This window comes from Eufriesea mexicana, unplaced genomic scaffold, assembly GCF_001483705.2.
Source record: "Eufriesea mexicana isolate 0111107269 unplaced genomic scaffold, ASM148370v2 scaffold474474812, whole genome shotgun sequence".
In the NCBI taxonomy this organism is placed as follows: Eukaryota; Metazoa; Arthropoda; class Insecta; order Hymenoptera; family Apidae; genus Eufriesea; species Eufriesea mexicana.
Genome location: NW_016907966.1, coordinates 1,227,435 through 1,243,125, shown reverse-complemented (window position 1 = coordinate 1,243,125; position 15,691 = coordinate 1,227,435). Strand labels below are relative to the sequence as shown.

The window sequence follows — 15,691 nt, the reverse complement described above, 5'->3', positions numbered from 1 at the left end:
ATATAAGATTTTACTTTGGAACATTTCCTAACATAAGAAGACGTAATATATTTTTCTGCTATTGTAAACTTATTCTTTCAAACTTATGTATGTAGAATAAAATATATTTATTTATATAAATAACTCATAAGCGAAATAAATCACCTTTTATATAAAATACGAAAATATTACAATTGTAATTCCATTACTTACCAATATCTTTCGTAGGTAAAGACATCCCTGAGGATAGCAGACACAGCATTATTGTTGTTTTGAAAAACCTTATTAAGGTAGGAATACTGTCTAGCAATATTTCGGCATTGTTTCAAAGCAGCCTCTACAACAAAAATCATATCAATATTTTATTATTAAAATGAAATTTTCTCAAAGTTTAAAATAAAGTTTTCAAAAATTAAACTGATTAAAAAAGTAAACATAAATATATTTTCACGAAAAATTGTATAAACATTTACCTAATGTCGGACTGCCTTTAAGTTCAATCATATCGGCAGCGGTCATGTATAACACGGTTGTGTAAGTGGTAGGAAGGATATCCAAATAAGGTTTCCATTTCGAATATTCTTTGTGTCTTTCAATAAGAAGCGCAATCGCGAGTGCTACTTGTGGCATATGCCGTATCAATGGATCATTTTGAAGAACAATCAATTCTGGGGCTGCATTATGAATACTGAAAATAAGTTCCCTAGGTATCCTTAAGATCAATTCATTTTCAACGAAATTACGTTCCGCTTTTAAGCCTAAGTCGTATCCCGGGAATTCAGCCACACTCGCTCCGTCTACATTCGCACCATTTTCTTTGAGCCAGTTTATGAATTGTCCAATCCCCTGAGATCGTTTCGGCGACTCCGTCTTCATTTCCTCCAACCGTTTAACCTTCTCCAAAATTGCTGATATCTCTACGTAATTGTCCCATATTTGCATCAAATACGTTGGATCAATGCTCACTATTTCAAAAAAAAAAAAAATTATTACTTTTTACAACACCATGAATGGATAGAACATTAATTAGTATTCTGTCAAAAAATTATATATGAAAGACTATTTGAAGAACTATGAGGTTAAACAGAATGCATATTTAATCAATTTTAGATTCTTAGCAATATAAAATTCATCAAATAATTTTATATTCAATATCGAAATATCTTAATTTCTTTTTCAGTGACGAAATAAAAATTTAATGTGACAATTTAATATTTTGCAATCGTGTTAAACCAATGTATAAAGAATAGTATAATTATAAGAAAAATATATTGATATATAAAAGTATGTTCACGGAAAATGTACTCACGGAGGAATAGTTTTTCGCACAAGGCATTTATCTCGTTTCTTTCCGCTAAGGATAATTGCCTTTGATGTGGAACGTGTTGTTTACTTTTAGATGATCCGTGAGATTTTCTTCTGCCCATGTTTGTACTATCTCACGGCACTTTCGTGACTTCTCCTCACATTTAGATGCATTATAATGTGTAACGCGCGCCTACGACTGGCAAGAATAAACACTTTTCGCCGAAACGAAAATAGAACATTCGACGCTCTGCCTTCTCAGTCTCGAGCAACATAACCTCAAAACTGCAGAGAGGAGGTACTTTCGTTCTCTGTGTATCACGAACTCCACTGCACTTTATTGATTTTCAATTTCTGTCAGAGGTCACCTACTTTCGCAATTACGCCAAACTCCTTGTCAGAATCACCCTTGATCATTCTTTCTGTCCCTCCAAGATATATGCCATTGTCATTTCCTGAACAAATTGAATATATGTATATTCAACGGTAAAATCAGCCGTATTATTGTATTGACATAATAAAGAGTGATTTTATTTAATTTCAATTTTATATCATTAGCGTTAAACTTATGCAATATGATATCTCTTTCTAAAAACGCATATATTTACATTTGCAAGTATACATATGCGTATATATATAAACTTAAATATCTTTTCCACTTTTATACATTCCCCTAAAATTATTTATCAGAGTGAAGTAGTACACAAAGCATAAATAACACAAGTTTCTTTTTTGTATAAGATTTGTATTGTACAAAGTATGCAAATAAACAGATGATTTGATAAATCTTTAAGAATAAATTTATATTGCCTTTATATTGTACTTATAAAATTATCATTAAGGAGGATCTAAAAACATAGGTCACGAAATAGTTATTTACAAACATAAAATAAAAATTTACTTTCTACATTATTCCTCTGTATGTATTTATGAATGCATATGTATATTATTCATGACATAATATCACGAGTATGTTAAATATGTGTAAAATAACGGAAATGTTAAATTTTGCAAATCAAATTGATAATCTTGTATAACTAAAAATGCACAATAAAAAGAAACGAATTAAATTTAAAAGATACAAAATTTAAAATGACAAATGAAACAAAATTTGGAAAAAGATATATATCATCTATTAATAGTTTAACATTTATTAATTTGATATAAAATTATTTGTAATACTCGTCTCAAGGCTAACAGCCATGTATATTTATCCTTATAGTTAATTCCATAATATTCACATTTTATATTTAACGTAAAAAATATCTTCTTTTATATATTTAAGTCGTTTACTAAGAGTACATTTTTAGAACCCCCTTAATATTTATAAATTATTCGGTTTGTGTACAACTAAAAATAATATAATAAAACAATTCAATTTTTCCGCTGCAAAGTAAGACTAATTGTAAAATTTCCTTTACAAAAAGCAACCAAAGCATGAGCGAATAGTACGACGTATTTAAAAACAAATTGATGTAACAGTTAATATCATTGAAATATTTTATCTATTACTCACTACCTGTGAACTAGATTTTATACTATTTTAAAATTATATATGCAATTCTTTTATAATAAAAATTTTTCACGTTTATTCTTATTATCTCGATATAAAATTTAATTTTATATCATACTGATGCACCATTTCTGAAAATAGTATTAAAGAAATAAAAAAAAGTAAAAGAAGGAAGAAAGAAATATCTATAATAATTACCAGAAAATTCAAATATCCTGGTTAGGAAATTTATCATAATTGCGTAATTTGTACTGAGTACACATAAATCACTACATCTTTATAATATTATATTTGACTATGCAATATGCAGAATCATAAGTATATTACACATTCTATAACATTACTCATAAACTTCTTAATATTTCTTTGCAGCGGAAAACTCGTACCTTAAATATTAAAGATACACATACAATTACAATATATACCGTTATTTATACAGCCTAACCTCTAAATAGAGCCTTATAGACCACATGATTTCCTCTTTCACTGCTACTTCAATAGAAATTTATCGAAATTATGTATCACGAAATTAAAACTACAGTTTGTTTTGACTCGATGCATTATGTATGTCATAAATACATTTGCCCTACACTTGGTAAAAACTGAAAATTATATATTTCATCCCCTTAATAAATGTGTGCGGTATTTTTATAAACCTTAATTTCATATAATTATTTTAAACATTTACAGTTCTCTTTCTATGATTTAGATAATTCTGTTCACATAGATACACATTACAGTATACCAAATAATTTGCGGACCATACGTTCAAAGTACTGTTGTCTAGATATATTAAGACTTTCATCATTTTTAAACAATTTGCACAAGGATCCCAGCTTCTCATGAAATTTTGCTTTTCAGCCAAAATAGCACGCGATGCATTTATGGTCCCCTGTTTTTATCACTAAAAGCTTTGAGGAGAACAGTATTTATGGTTACTGTAGAGTGTATCAATACACTATTCAAGGGGAATTGTTAAAGACTACAAAACACATAGTACATAAATATTAAATTACTTTTCATCCAATTTGTAAGTATTGGAGTAAATTGTGCAGACATTATGGAGTCAAATTTACAAAACTTCTAATTCTCTCATATCAGGTATTTTTCTTTCCATTTTAGTATATGTATTCATACACTTTATTATATTTTCTTCTATTGTGTAGCAGTATCTGAAATGCTTTGCCGCCACGTAGCATGGAAAGGAATCTTCAAGATTTTAACCCTTGTTTTAGGCAATGCAGTTAGTAAAAGTTTTTGAAGTTGAGGCAATGGTAATATATCCACTTGAGGATTTGTTAAATTTGGTTGTTGTTTATCATCACCTGAAAAATAAAAGAAAGTACATAAAATTAATTGAAAAATACATTATATTTTTTTTCATGTAATGCATATAAAGATATACGTATTTGTATATAAGCTATACCTTTTTGATTGTCATTTTCATCCTCAACGTCCTCAATTAATTTTAGACAGGGTACCGGTTTTAAAACTGGTATCGAGTCACCAGTAATCTGTTTACTCATTAAATTACATTGATCAACAAACAATTCTGTAACCCTAAGTAACTCAAGTGTAACACCCCATACAAAATGTGTCAAATTATTTGACAGTTCAGTGACACCTCCCAGCACCATATTGTTAGACGTTGCTGATTGAGATATGTACGTTGGTATAATCAATAGCCTTTTAATATTTTTACAGTTTGCAAGGCATTTATCAAAGCCATTTTTGACATCAAAATTGACCAATTCCATTTGACTCAAATTTTGTAACTTAGATACACCATCCAAAATATCGAATGTACAACACGATCCTTGTCCCTTTTCAAGTCTGAGACGTTCCAATTTTTGTAACTTTATTAAAACTGTAGTACCAAATTTATCTGGAAAATCTGAACATTCACCCAATTCTAGTGTTTCTAAATTCACTAAAGCTTGTATTATATCGATCCTTTTCTTTCCAAGTTCTTTAACTGATGTTAAACTCTGAAATAAAAATTTAATTTAAACATCTGAAAAAACAATACAACTGCAATTACAGAAAAATGGAAACAAAGTAATTGCACTAACCAATTGAGTTAGTTGCGTTAATTCTTGTAATGGTGTAAGATCTTCTTGTAAAGACATCCCACTGATTGCTTTGAGCCTTAATTCTTGACAACATTTAAGATTTCCAACTGATTCTAAACTTAAGGAGTCACATTTTATCGACATTGCACTCAATACTTCTAACTGAGGACAACTCCCAATAACTTCTTCAACAACCATCACAGGACATTTACATAATTCTAATTTGACAAGGCTAGTTACACGTGGTATTACAACTAAAAATTTTTTCCAGATGCTGTCAGATTCTCCTGCCACAAGCATTTTCCGAAGATCTAAATGTTGAGTACCACGCCTTTGTAATGTATCTGCTAAACCATCCCAATCTGTTACTTGACTATTTTTCATTCGTACAGTCTTCCACAAAGAAGGATGTGCAGCTAAATCACGCCACATTTTACATACTCTTGCAGCTCGGAGTAATTCTTGAACCTTAAGATATTGAAAAATGCGTAATAATGCATGATAACCAGCACAAACTGAATCCATAAAATGCTGCTGTTGTTCTGTATCCTGCTGATTTTGTTTCCTTCTGAAAGTATTAAAATAAAAATACATTTAGCTAATTTTTTTTTAAATATCGGCCTACGTAATAAGGGTATCATCTTTTACATGTATAATGTTGGTTATAATTAAAAAAAAAAGTAATTTTACATTGCTAATGAAATATTTTATATGCAATATCAATGAAAGAATATTGTAATTTTTAAAGAGGCTTTTAAAGGACCAATGATTTACAACAATAATGACAACAATTTTATACTGTATTAAATAAGAAGTATAAGTAAAAGCCTCTGAAAAAAATTTCAAAGGTCGAAAATTTATATTTTTTTAAAATAAAATGAAGGTATAGTAACAAAAAAAAACAAACATAAATAGGAGGTGGATATCATGAGGAACAAGGATTTTAGGATGTTTTTGGGAAAACGCACTAAGAGTTTTTTGTGTTTCAGCTCGCACATGTCTTTATATCTGTAAATATAAAAAGTAAAAATGAATTAGATTTTTTCCACTGAAGCACTTATCAGTAGCTGTATTTGCAATTGTAGCATAAATGTAAATAGTACATTATTCAATTTTCTATATATATTTTCAAAAAAAGTTTTCAATTCAAATACAAACTTTTACTTTGATGCTACAATTACACAATACCTGCAAGAACCAACGATATGTGATTGTTTTGTTCATTTTTCACATGTCTCAAAAATTTGGCCGCATTTCTAAGAAGCTAAGGCAGTGTGCTTCGATCACAAGATAAAATCAAATTCATTTTTCACCACGAACTTTTATATTTCCAAATATAATAAACATGAGTATATATTGCATTTACAATACTATTTGTATAAATTTTGTATGACATGAAAAAAGATATATAGACGCATATGTTATATTCTTTTTCCAACATTCTTTAGAATCATTCTACAGCAACAATTTTATAAAATTTATAAAAATGTTAAAATAAAATGAAATAGTTTCTAATATGTACACATATATCATACAAAATTAATCACTGGAAAACATATATCTTGTAAATACAATATGTACAAAGCAACTGCCAAAACCTCAAAAGAGAGTTGCCTTAACTTATTTGGAGAAAATATTTAAAAAAGGAAGTAAAAGAAATATGCATGAGTGTTTGAAAAACAAACACTTACTTGCTACTTATTTTAACAGTACCCAAACTATTTGTCACTGAATGTTGTGTATCTACTTTAAATAGATCATTTTTTGTACTAGTTGTATTTGAATTATTTGTTATACTCTTCCTTTCAGGTGCTTTACAATTTTCTGCTTTCTTAGTTTCTAATGTAAAATCTGTTGAATTGGGCAAATCATTTTGTGATTTGCTTACAGTTAATGTGTCAGGTCTATCATTATTATTGCACGTTTCTTCAGTTTCCTCTGTTATAGAATCTGATGGAAGTTCTGTATGTGATACATCTTTTATTGTATCCTTATCAACTGTCTTATCAAAACTATCTTTCCCCAGAAGCTTTGTCATTAAAGACATACGTGATTTTGTAGACATAGAATTGTCAACAGCATTTGATATATCAGTAGGCATGCCATCTTGAAGTACAGGAGGTTTGTCACCAATTTTATCAGGTTTTACTGTTATAGCTGGTTGGACAGCCATAGCATTATTTTTTGGAACAACAATATATCTCTTGCCCCCCATTAAAGCAATATTCTGGGCTGGTTTTGGTAAAGTTCCATCATGACTTTGTAAAAATTCATTTTCTGTTTGAGCAAACCAACTGCTTTCCTTATTATCTGAATTTAAAGAGGAATGTGGTGTTGTGGAGGATGTTTTTGAAACTTTGGTAATATTTCGCGACTGTGTATCTGCATTATCAGATTTGGGAATTCGTTGAAGTTTTGGTGGACTTAAATTTACTTGATGTTTTGATTTTGCACTTTGTGCACCTAACATACTAATTGGTATCAATGGAGGTGGTGTTAAAGATGGATTTGTTTGAGATTGATGAGATTCATTAGTATCCTGCTGACAGTTCTACAACAAAATTAATATTACTTATTTAAAATATAACTATTATCAATCACAGTATATTAAAAAAGTCTATTTAATTTTATTAAAGTATATTTAATAAAAAGTCAGTGTGACTTAAAAATAGTCATAAATAATAAATTATCAAAATATTATTTAAATAACATCTCTTAAAATTATAAAACAAATTATATGCATGATATTATAAAAAAATATTACAAATATCAATTTATTAATAAAGAAACTATTTAATAAGTAAAAACAAATTTAAGAAAAACATATTTTCAATTACAAAACAACCTACCTTGCAAACATAATCATCACTTCCTGCAAATTCCATACCATCAACACATTCAGGATGATATAAACAGAGACATACACGACATTGTAAGCTTGGTATCAACCCCATACTTGTTGAGCACCTTATACTGCACGGTTCTTGAACTTTGGGCCTGTAAGATGTGCGTTGATTGGGGAAAGGGATTAAGGAATAAAACACAAAATTTAAATAAGGGATTTAAGGATCAAAGGGATAAAGAAGGATATAGTTATGAAAAATACAGAAGGAAAGTTTGTACTATTTCAAAATAAAATTTTGAACTCTGCAATTATATATATTTGCTATACAACATGCATTTTAATATTATCAAAATAAAATGTGCTTTAATATATCCTTTAACTTATAATGCAAAATGTAAAATTCACTTTTTATCATGTTCGTAGAAGAAAAATTTATATTGCAATTATTCAACAAAATTTCGTGTAAATAGTTGAAATATATGGAACTAAAATGCAACCAAATATGTTAATTTTTAAATGGTAATTAGTATAAAATCATAATAAAAATTTTACATTAAAAATTTATACATTAACAATATTATTTACTTAATTTTCATGTAATTTACTTTGTATATCTTCATACATCGTACATTATATGTTGAATACATAAAAATTCCAAGTCTTTTTTTTTCTTTTCATAAAAAAAATATAATAAATGCACATGCTGTAATTTCTTCATTGGGCCTTTTGAAAGCACATTGAACATGATTATTACCAAATTTATATACTAAGCATTTAAGATACCCTTGAATATTGCAAATTAATTATGGTTAAACATTATAATGAGAATAATTATAAAACCAGGTACTTACGTTAATTGTCTTTTCGGTTTTGGAGGCAGTGGTTTTTCTACATGTATTTGACTTCTTCTTGTACTCGGTGTCCGTTGAGGTGGAAGTATTTCACTTTCTTGAGGAGGTGACTTTATTTCTGCTATACATATTTCAATAAAAATTCTCGTAAAAATAAGTTTTATATACCAAAAATTATATATAAAAATTTACATTAATTTTATCTGAATAAGAAATCTGAATTTTATTAGCATAAAGTAATAAACAAAATATATAGCAAATAATTTACAAGTTTAAAATTTAAATATAAAGATATTTCACATATTAAAGGTAAATAAAATTATTTTATGTATAATGATTAGCAAGGAAAAAAATATTTACTTAAGAAATGCATTAATGTCATAAACTAATTTCAGTAGTAATAATTACTTTGTAGAATACAAAGAGTATTTATACAATATAAATATTAATTAATAAATAGTAATTCATGCTAAAATTAATACATACTTTTGTGTGGAGTTTTCTTTGCAAGCACTTTCACTTTGAATCCTGTTGGTACAGCTTTTGGTGATTTAACAATAGGTTTTGCAGGCACTGGAGCAGGCATTGGTGCAGGCTCTTCTACAGCCCTTCTGCCAGGTGTACCTTTCTTATATGCGAAACCTCTCCGAGGTGGAGTAGCAGATACTCCAGATCCCTATGTACAAATTACAATATTTCATAAAATCTTAATAAATATAGTAAACAATAGAAAAGCAACTGAATATACCCTTATTCTTTTTGCATCTCGAATGATCTCCTTCTCTGGGTCATCAAGACCAATTGGTTCTTTGAAGAATGTAAAATTATCAATAGTTAACTCTTTTGTATTAACTGGAAAAAACATACTGTATTATTACGACTATTATCTACATTAAATTACTACTAATATAAAAACTATACTTACGAAATTCTGCAACTTCTCTAAAACTTCTAACCTTTTTTCCCTTTGGTGTATAATAATAGATATCAGCCATTCTTTTTAAGGTAGAATCAGTACTTGCTCTAAATACCAATTCTCGTTTCCAACCATACTTAAATGGTTCTTTGAATGCTGGATTTGACATATCAACAGCTATTTTTTGTTTTCCAGTGCTTCCTGGACTGACTCCACGTAATATACGAACACCTTTAGATTTTATTGATGCTGCTGGACTACTAGCTGCTGATGACGAATTTGTTGACTTAAGTGAAGTTTCATCTGTTTTTTGTACTTCTAATTCTGACTCTACGGTATTTGGTATTCCAACTGAATCTGTTTCAGATTTATCAGATTCTTTTTCTTTTTTTACTTTATCTAGATCTAATACATGTTCAGCATCATGCACTCTATTGTCATCCGAATCATCCTCATCCTTTCTGATATCAAAATTTTTCCTTATACTATATCTAAATCGTTTTGCTAATTGAGCCTCTGCTACTTCAGCTTCAGCTGTAATAAATTATATAAATGCTATCTAAATTTTTGTAAATATTTCCATCAGAAATCTTTTGAATTTCAATGTATCTGTATAATTTAAATAAAAAAAACTTCAGAAATTAATATATATTTATATTATAATTTTGTTTATATCATACGATCATGTTAAATATACAATATCCCATTATAAATTATGTTTATAAAATTTTAAATCTTATTTATAATACTAAAAAACAAAATATTATTAACATGAAAGTGTTTAATTCTGATTTCAAATATTAAACAATTAACTAAAATTATAATTTATTAAATAGCACATATCTATAAAAATAATGGTCTATTGTAAACATAGCATAATCATTCATTCTTGAAACATGACATTTAATGATAACCAATGTGATTTGCATCTTCAATAGGACATAACATAATAATCACCAATACCAATTAGTTTCTTCAAAACATGTCTTGCTGGTTCTATTTCATTTGCCCCTTGTAAATCAAATCCATTGAATCCCATAGACTCCTCCGAGCTTACATCGTCCAGTTCCGATAGCTTCCGTTTGCGTCCTTTTGTATTTAATGTTGTATCACTTTCAATGGTACTAGTTGAATTAACCATGAACTTACGTAGTTTTCTTCTAATATCTAATTCCGTACCCTTTTTTAATGAACTTTTAATGTCGCCGTTCACCTCCTGCCCGTCCATTTTAGTGGCTGTTTCCACTTTAATTTGAGTCTCCTGTAGATCCGGCATATTACCACCTTCTAGGTTAGGATTCTCGTGCGATCCAACAGCATTCCCGCCATTCACATTGGCACCGTCCATCGTGTGGCCCCTTTGGGACCAAACACTGATCCTACGTACTACAATGACCGATGTGTGAAAAACGTTAATTTCGTGTTATTTGTCACTTCATAAAAGACTCCATCAAACGTTTCTACACATAAGCAATGATACTACAGTCCCCTCGCGTCTGGGTACCACAATCCCGCGCTCATCTGTCTGCGAATGCGCATAACGTACGCGCAGACACCACTACGCGCTATTTACACAACCGCCAGGATTTTCCTTCATATGATTTCAAGCAATTTCTCATTACGCTATTACACCACACTTATACCCTGAAATGACGAAGAGAACTATATTGTAGCAAAAATTACTTAATTTTCTATAAACGTAGTTTAAACTGTACAAATGAAAAACGACAATATCCTCGGACAGACACGAAGCGTCCGTAAAACACACAACCGGAAATGGCCGAAAAAAATATGTTAAAGGCTCATTTTCAATGTATGCAATTTTCAATGCAATATTCTATATATAATTTTGAATTATTGACAATTAATATTACTTCGATAACAATAGTAATACAAAATATATGTGAGTAATAAAATATTTTGTACTGTTTATGCTAAATCTGATTTGTTGTATATCTAGAAATGATTAGTAAATACTTAATAATTAAATATAATTTAATAATACTTAATAAATAATGCACTCAACTTTTACATTATTTATTTTATTTATATATATCTACAAAAATGAAACTTGTTAACATTTGTTTAATTTTAGAACATACCCATGGTAAATTAGTTGAACCATGACCAAATTATTGCTTGTACGAGTATGAAGGCACACACATGCATCATTATCAATTACAGTTTCACACTACTGCAAAATAAAGAAGCAGAGAAGATTTGTGGCGCATAGTGAAAACACTTTTGGAATTGACAGTTTTTTGATATTTATTTTGTTCTTTTTTTAATTGTCAACTAATATAAACATTACTTAACGATGTTATTAATTTAGAGAAAATTTAAATTTTCCGCAATTATATATAAAAGGTGCACATAAAGTTGTGTTTTTCTATCTTGTCACGAATTAAAATACGATGCACTCTAAATTTCTTCTAAGTTTACCAATTTATTTTTGATAATTATTATTTTTAATAATGATATAAATATTTTTAATATTAAAATATACTTTATTTATTTATCGTTTTATATTAAAATTTATTACCAATCAATAAAATATATATAAAATAAATTTATTAGAAAGAATAAATATTGTATAACTTTAGAATTCATTTTTAAATGACATATTTTTAATTTGGATATTTGAGATGATATGTAGAAACCAATAAATATAAGATATATATATTTGTTTTAAATATAATTATATATTTATAAGAAAATATTTAATGAATCAGAAAATTTTAAGTTATCTATAATATCATAATAATGACTTAATAAAATAGTTGTTTAATTAAAGTTTATTACATAACAGGTTTTTAATATCATTATGACACTGTATGAAATCATATTATATTTATCATTACGTAGAAATAAACACATCCTTCAAATGGAGCGTGTTTTGAAAGCTGTACCAGCGGACTTAAGAGTAAAAATGGAGGCACTTGTGCATGATTTAACTTTGGCATTAGAAGAAAGCAATAGTAGTGCAATTATGAGACGCAGATGGGGTATTAGAAGAAGAGCTCGTTCCACGGGTAATATTCGTAAGTATAAGGCAACAAAAATATAAGATATAACTTTTCCTGGAAAACTATTTGAATGTTCCATAAGTTAATTATTATGTAAATGCGTCTCAAATAAAACTTAAAATGGATCAAAATGCATATTTTCTAATCACATTTCTATGAAATCAGTTCCAGTCTACTTCTATAAGGCAGACAGAGGATTGTTATCAAGATTGTCTTTATAGAAACCATATTTCATTGTTCAAAGAAGTCAAATTTTATAAATCTTTGAAAAGTAATTTTTAATACTTAAAAAATAATAAAATAATTTGAAAAATAATCATTAAATAATTATTTTTTATTTCAGCATCACTTCATATGAATAAACAATCAGATGACAGTTCATCTTCCATTTGTGACATCCATATTCCAAAAAGTAATACTGTCTCCAAATATCAGTCTGATAGTGATGATACTAATCAAACAAAACGATTTGCACGTTTTTCTAATTCAAATAATGCTAGTAACATTGAAAGTGATTCAGTTAATGAAAATTTTGTACCTAGAGTAAATCCGCGACGTAAACGAAAATTTAAAAGAATGGCTATTGATTCTGATTCTAATCCTTCAACTTCTCATGCTGTGGCAATATCAGCAACGCTTTCAAATAAAAAACGAATTCTTCGAAGTGATTGTAAAAATAGATACGGAACAATATGGTAATACATATTAATACAAATATCAGTATATCAATAAAAGATTGAATTCCAAAATAAATTGAAATAAAAAGTTTAAATAGCTTTAAAAATAATTTATTTATTACAGGTGTGGGAAACGTAAGAGGTCTTGTAGAGAGCGATCTATAGATTGTGATATGAGATCACTAGAACCAAACAGAAATGCAAAATCAAAAAATCACATTAGAATGCAAACTGAAGATAGTATTGAGTGCTCAAGAATATCCAGTTCAAGCATTTCATCTAGTGATTCAGAAACTGGACTTATCACAAATGATGAAGATCGAGAAGGTATTAAATTATTCATACAAATAATAAATATTACAACTAATTAATTTTATTGTCTTTAGGAGATGATGAACAGTCAGATTGGATTGGGGAACCAAATTGGTGGGATGATGGTGAAAGTACTAATGAGGATAAAGTTAATACTGATTCACCATTTCAAATGATGATACATGGAAATTTTGAACATACAACAGTTGAAACCAGAAAAAATTGCAGAAAAAGAATTCAAAGAATTCGGGAAGGTTTCAGCGGAAGAGAAATCCGTGCTGGTCGTCGTCATGTTGACAATAAACCTGGATATTCGATTATCACATCAGCTAATGAAAAAGTTTCCAGATTTTTACAAGATCCTACACAAAACGAACTTAGATTACATCCTATGCGACAGCCTGAGAGAGAAAAACTTCGCCGACTTGCAAATTTGTATAGTTTAAGTTTAAAAGGAGATTTAGGGTGTCCAATTTTGTATAAAACTCGATATACCACACAAGCTATTTGCGTAGATCAAGTATCATTTAACCGATTTTCTGGCTATAAGAGATTAAGAAGAACTCCACCAAATTCACCTAATTCAGAATTAATAGCACATAATCAAGAACATCAAATTTCAAATACTGGTTTTGCTTCACAAATTATAAATCCTTTGTCAAATTTAGATTCACTGCAAGCTTTACCACAATTTTCCCACTTTAAATGGGATTCAAATAGCATGGATATTGAAATTCATGGAAAACCAAAATTATACGATTGTAATCATTCAAAATCCAGTTAAACCAAATGAAATTTTTTGTTAATGAATTTGTTTTTTGAAATAAATTGTTTATGTGTATATTCAGATGATACTTTTATGTATAACTTTTTTAATATTTATAAGCAGGAATTTTTATTTACATTATATAAAAAAAGGTAAATGTTCGATATAAACTTCTTACATTAGTCTCAACTGTAAATGTATTTAAATATATAAATTTTTTGAAAACCTTTAAGTAAACTGGTAATAAGTTAATAAATTTATTAATTTGTTGATTAGTAACTGAGATATAATTATTTAATCAATTTAAACATTAATCTAACATTAATTTAAACATAAAAATTATAGAATTTGAATAAAATAATATACAACAAAAACAGAATAAAAATTTTATTAATTCTAAATCTAATTATTACTTATTTATGATTTTAATAACGTCATTTTGTTTATAATTAACAAACAAAGGTAAAATTGTATTCAAGTAAAATGTGAAAAATAATTAATTTAAACACTTTATTAATACAATGTTCAAGTACTTATATCTTCGTTTAATTTTTTTTTAGCCGCAAGTATATTTTCATTAGCAAGCAGTTGAAATTCCTCAAACCGTTGAGATATTCTTTGGTTCATTTTCAAAAACTTTTCCATACAGTTTAGAGCACAGGTTTCTTCCTTTGTTTTAACATCTCGGCTAGTAAATTCATGTATACAATCAAGAAAACAAGTTTCTGTTAATTTATTATAAGATACCACAAAATCTCGAACCTGAAATAATACAAAGTTCTAACAATTAAAATCTTTATTAAATATATTTTATTTTCATTTTTACATAACAAAATTCGTAATCGTTTACGTTCACACCAAGGTATATGAACACGTTGATCATTGATTCACGTTCATTTAATGCAGTTTTTTTATGAAATAATGTATGAAATAACTACAGATACATACAGATTTTATTTGTTCAGGATCCACATTTGTAGGAACTTGCATTGTCATCGTAATAATTTATGTTTGCGAAAGTATATTTACACAAATAATTGATACACCTCAAAGAATTAAGGAAACTTGAAGGTATATAAATTTAAGGTTAGAATAAATCTTCATCAAGCACGCGTGATCAGATGCACGTGGATATTGCCTATATTCACATTTAAAATGTAGAATTATTTAATTTTTATAAAATTTTTGATAAGCTACAAAAGTCTTTGATCCTAAAACTATCAAATTAAAATGTTTTGTTCTGTAGTCATATGTTCCAAAATTCGTCATTACGAATATCGGTTTATAAATTTTTTGGAACACATACAGATTTCTTTTTGAATACATATCAGTTTATGGAAATGCACGTGTATACAATAACAAATTAAAATTACTAGTGAAAATTCGTATTTAAAGATACATATTTGCAATTATAAATTACTATTTATTT

The 15,691-nt window shown here is 28.1% G+C and overlaps 4 protein-coding genes across 6 annotated transcripts in view; 1 reads left to right on the top strand and 3 right to left on the bottom strand.

The window, feature by feature from the left end:
• Positions 1-3,855, bottom strand: part of LOC108549456 (histone-lysine N-methyltransferase setd3) — a 39,294-nt gene extending 35,439 nt beyond the window's left edge. The window contains exons 1-4 of the mRNA XM_017902833.1: positions 3,814-3,855; positions 1,289-1,739; positions 453-944; positions 193-316 (exon numbers count right to left, since the gene is read on the bottom strand). Of these exons, the coding sequence (XP_017758322.1) occupies positions 193-316; positions 453-944; positions 1,289-1,406 (734 nt within the window). The 5' untranslated portion in view covers positions 1,407-1,739; positions 3,814-3,855. The remainder of the gene's footprint in view (positions 1-192; positions 317-452; positions 945-1,288; positions 1,740-3,813) is intronic.
• Positions 3,856-3,945: 90 nt separating this feature from the next.
• Positions 3,946-11,241, bottom strand: LOC108549429 (uncharacterized). 3 transcript variants are annotated; one of them, XM_017902814.1, is made up of 11 exons: positions 10,661-11,241; positions 10,445-10,570; positions 9,491-10,015; positions 9,314-9,417; positions 9,052-9,241; positions 8,566-8,686; positions 7,719-7,866; positions 6,561-7,420; positions 4,870-5,437; positions 4,224-4,785; positions 3,946-4,122 (listed from the first exon to the last, which is right to left on the bottom strand). In XM_017902814.1, exons 1-11 carry the CDS (start codon positions 10,827-10,829, stop codon positions 3,953-3,955), a joined length of 3,543 nt encoding a protein of 1,180 aa, XP_017758303.1. In that variant the 5' UTR covers positions 10,830-11,241; the 3' UTR covers positions 3,946-3,952. The 3 variants fall into 3 exon arrangements, with proteins under 3 accessions (XP_017758303.1, XP_017758289.1, XP_017758297.1); XM_017902800.1 differs by having other exon boundaries at positions 10,445-11,241; XM_017902808.1 differs by having other exon boundaries at positions 8,566-8,683; positions 10,445-11,241.
• A 449-nt stretch (positions 11,242-11,690) lies between these two features.
• On the top strand, positions 11,691-14,280 carry LOC108549293 (G patch domain-containing protein 2-like). Its single transcript, XM_017902612.1, has 5 exons — positions 11,691-11,848; positions 12,347-12,522; positions 12,851-13,202; positions 13,309-13,511; positions 13,571-14,280. Exons 2-5 carry the CDS (start codon positions 12,366-12,368, stop codon positions 14,278-14,280), a joined length of 1,422 nt encoding a protein of 473 aa, XP_017758101.1. The 5' UTR covers positions 11,691-11,848; positions 12,347-12,365.
• Positions 14,281-14,787: 507 nt separating this feature from the next.
• Positions 14,788-15,282, bottom strand: LOC108548914 (mitochondrial import inner membrane translocase subunit Tim9-like). The gene is made up of 2 exons (XM_017902054.1): positions 15,211-15,282; positions 14,788-15,024 (listed from the first exon to the last, which is right to left on the bottom strand). The coding sequence occupies exons 1-2, from the start codon at positions 15,256-15,258 to the stop codon at positions 14,788-14,790; spliced, it is 285 nt and encodes a 94-aa protein (XP_017757543.1). The 5' UTR covers positions 15,259-15,282.
• Positions 15,283-15,691: the final 409 nt, after the last annotated feature.

Excerpts from the sequence above, each read along its gene's own strand:
- LOC108549429 (XM_017902800.1), bottom strand. The coding sequence starts at position 10,829 with ATGGACGGTGCCAATGTGAATGGCGGGAATGCTGTTGGATCGCACGAG. Across the intron at positions 10,016-10,444 it reads TGTTTTGAAGAAACTAATTG|CTGAAGCTGAAGTAGCAGAG; the intron begins GTATTGGTGATT and ends AATTTATTACAG. Across the intron at positions 5,438-6,560 it reads ACTGTTAAAATAAGTAGCAA|AAGGAAACAAAATCAGCAGG; the intron begins GTAAGTGTTTGT and ends TAATACTTTCAG.
- LOC108549293 (XM_017902612.1), top strand. The coding sequence starts at position 12,366 with ATGGAGCGTGTTTTGAAAGCTGTACCAGCGGACTTAAGAGTAAAAATG. Across the intron at positions 12,523-12,850 it reads TCGTTCCACGGGTAATATTC|CATCACTTCATATGAATAAA; the intron begins GTAAGTATAAGG and ends TTTTTATTTCAG. Across the intron at positions 13,203-13,308 it reads AATAGATACGGAACAATATG|GTGTGGGAAACGTAAGAGGT; the intron begins GTAATACATATT and ends TATTTATTACAG.
- LOC108548914 (XM_017902054.1), bottom strand. The coding sequence starts at position 15,258 with ATGACAATGCAAGTTCCTACAAATGTGGATCCTGAACAAATAAAATCT. Across the intron at positions 15,025-15,210 it reads ATCCTGAACAAATAAAATCT|GTTCGAGATTTTGTGGTATC; the intron begins GTATGTATCTGT and ends GTATTATTTCAG.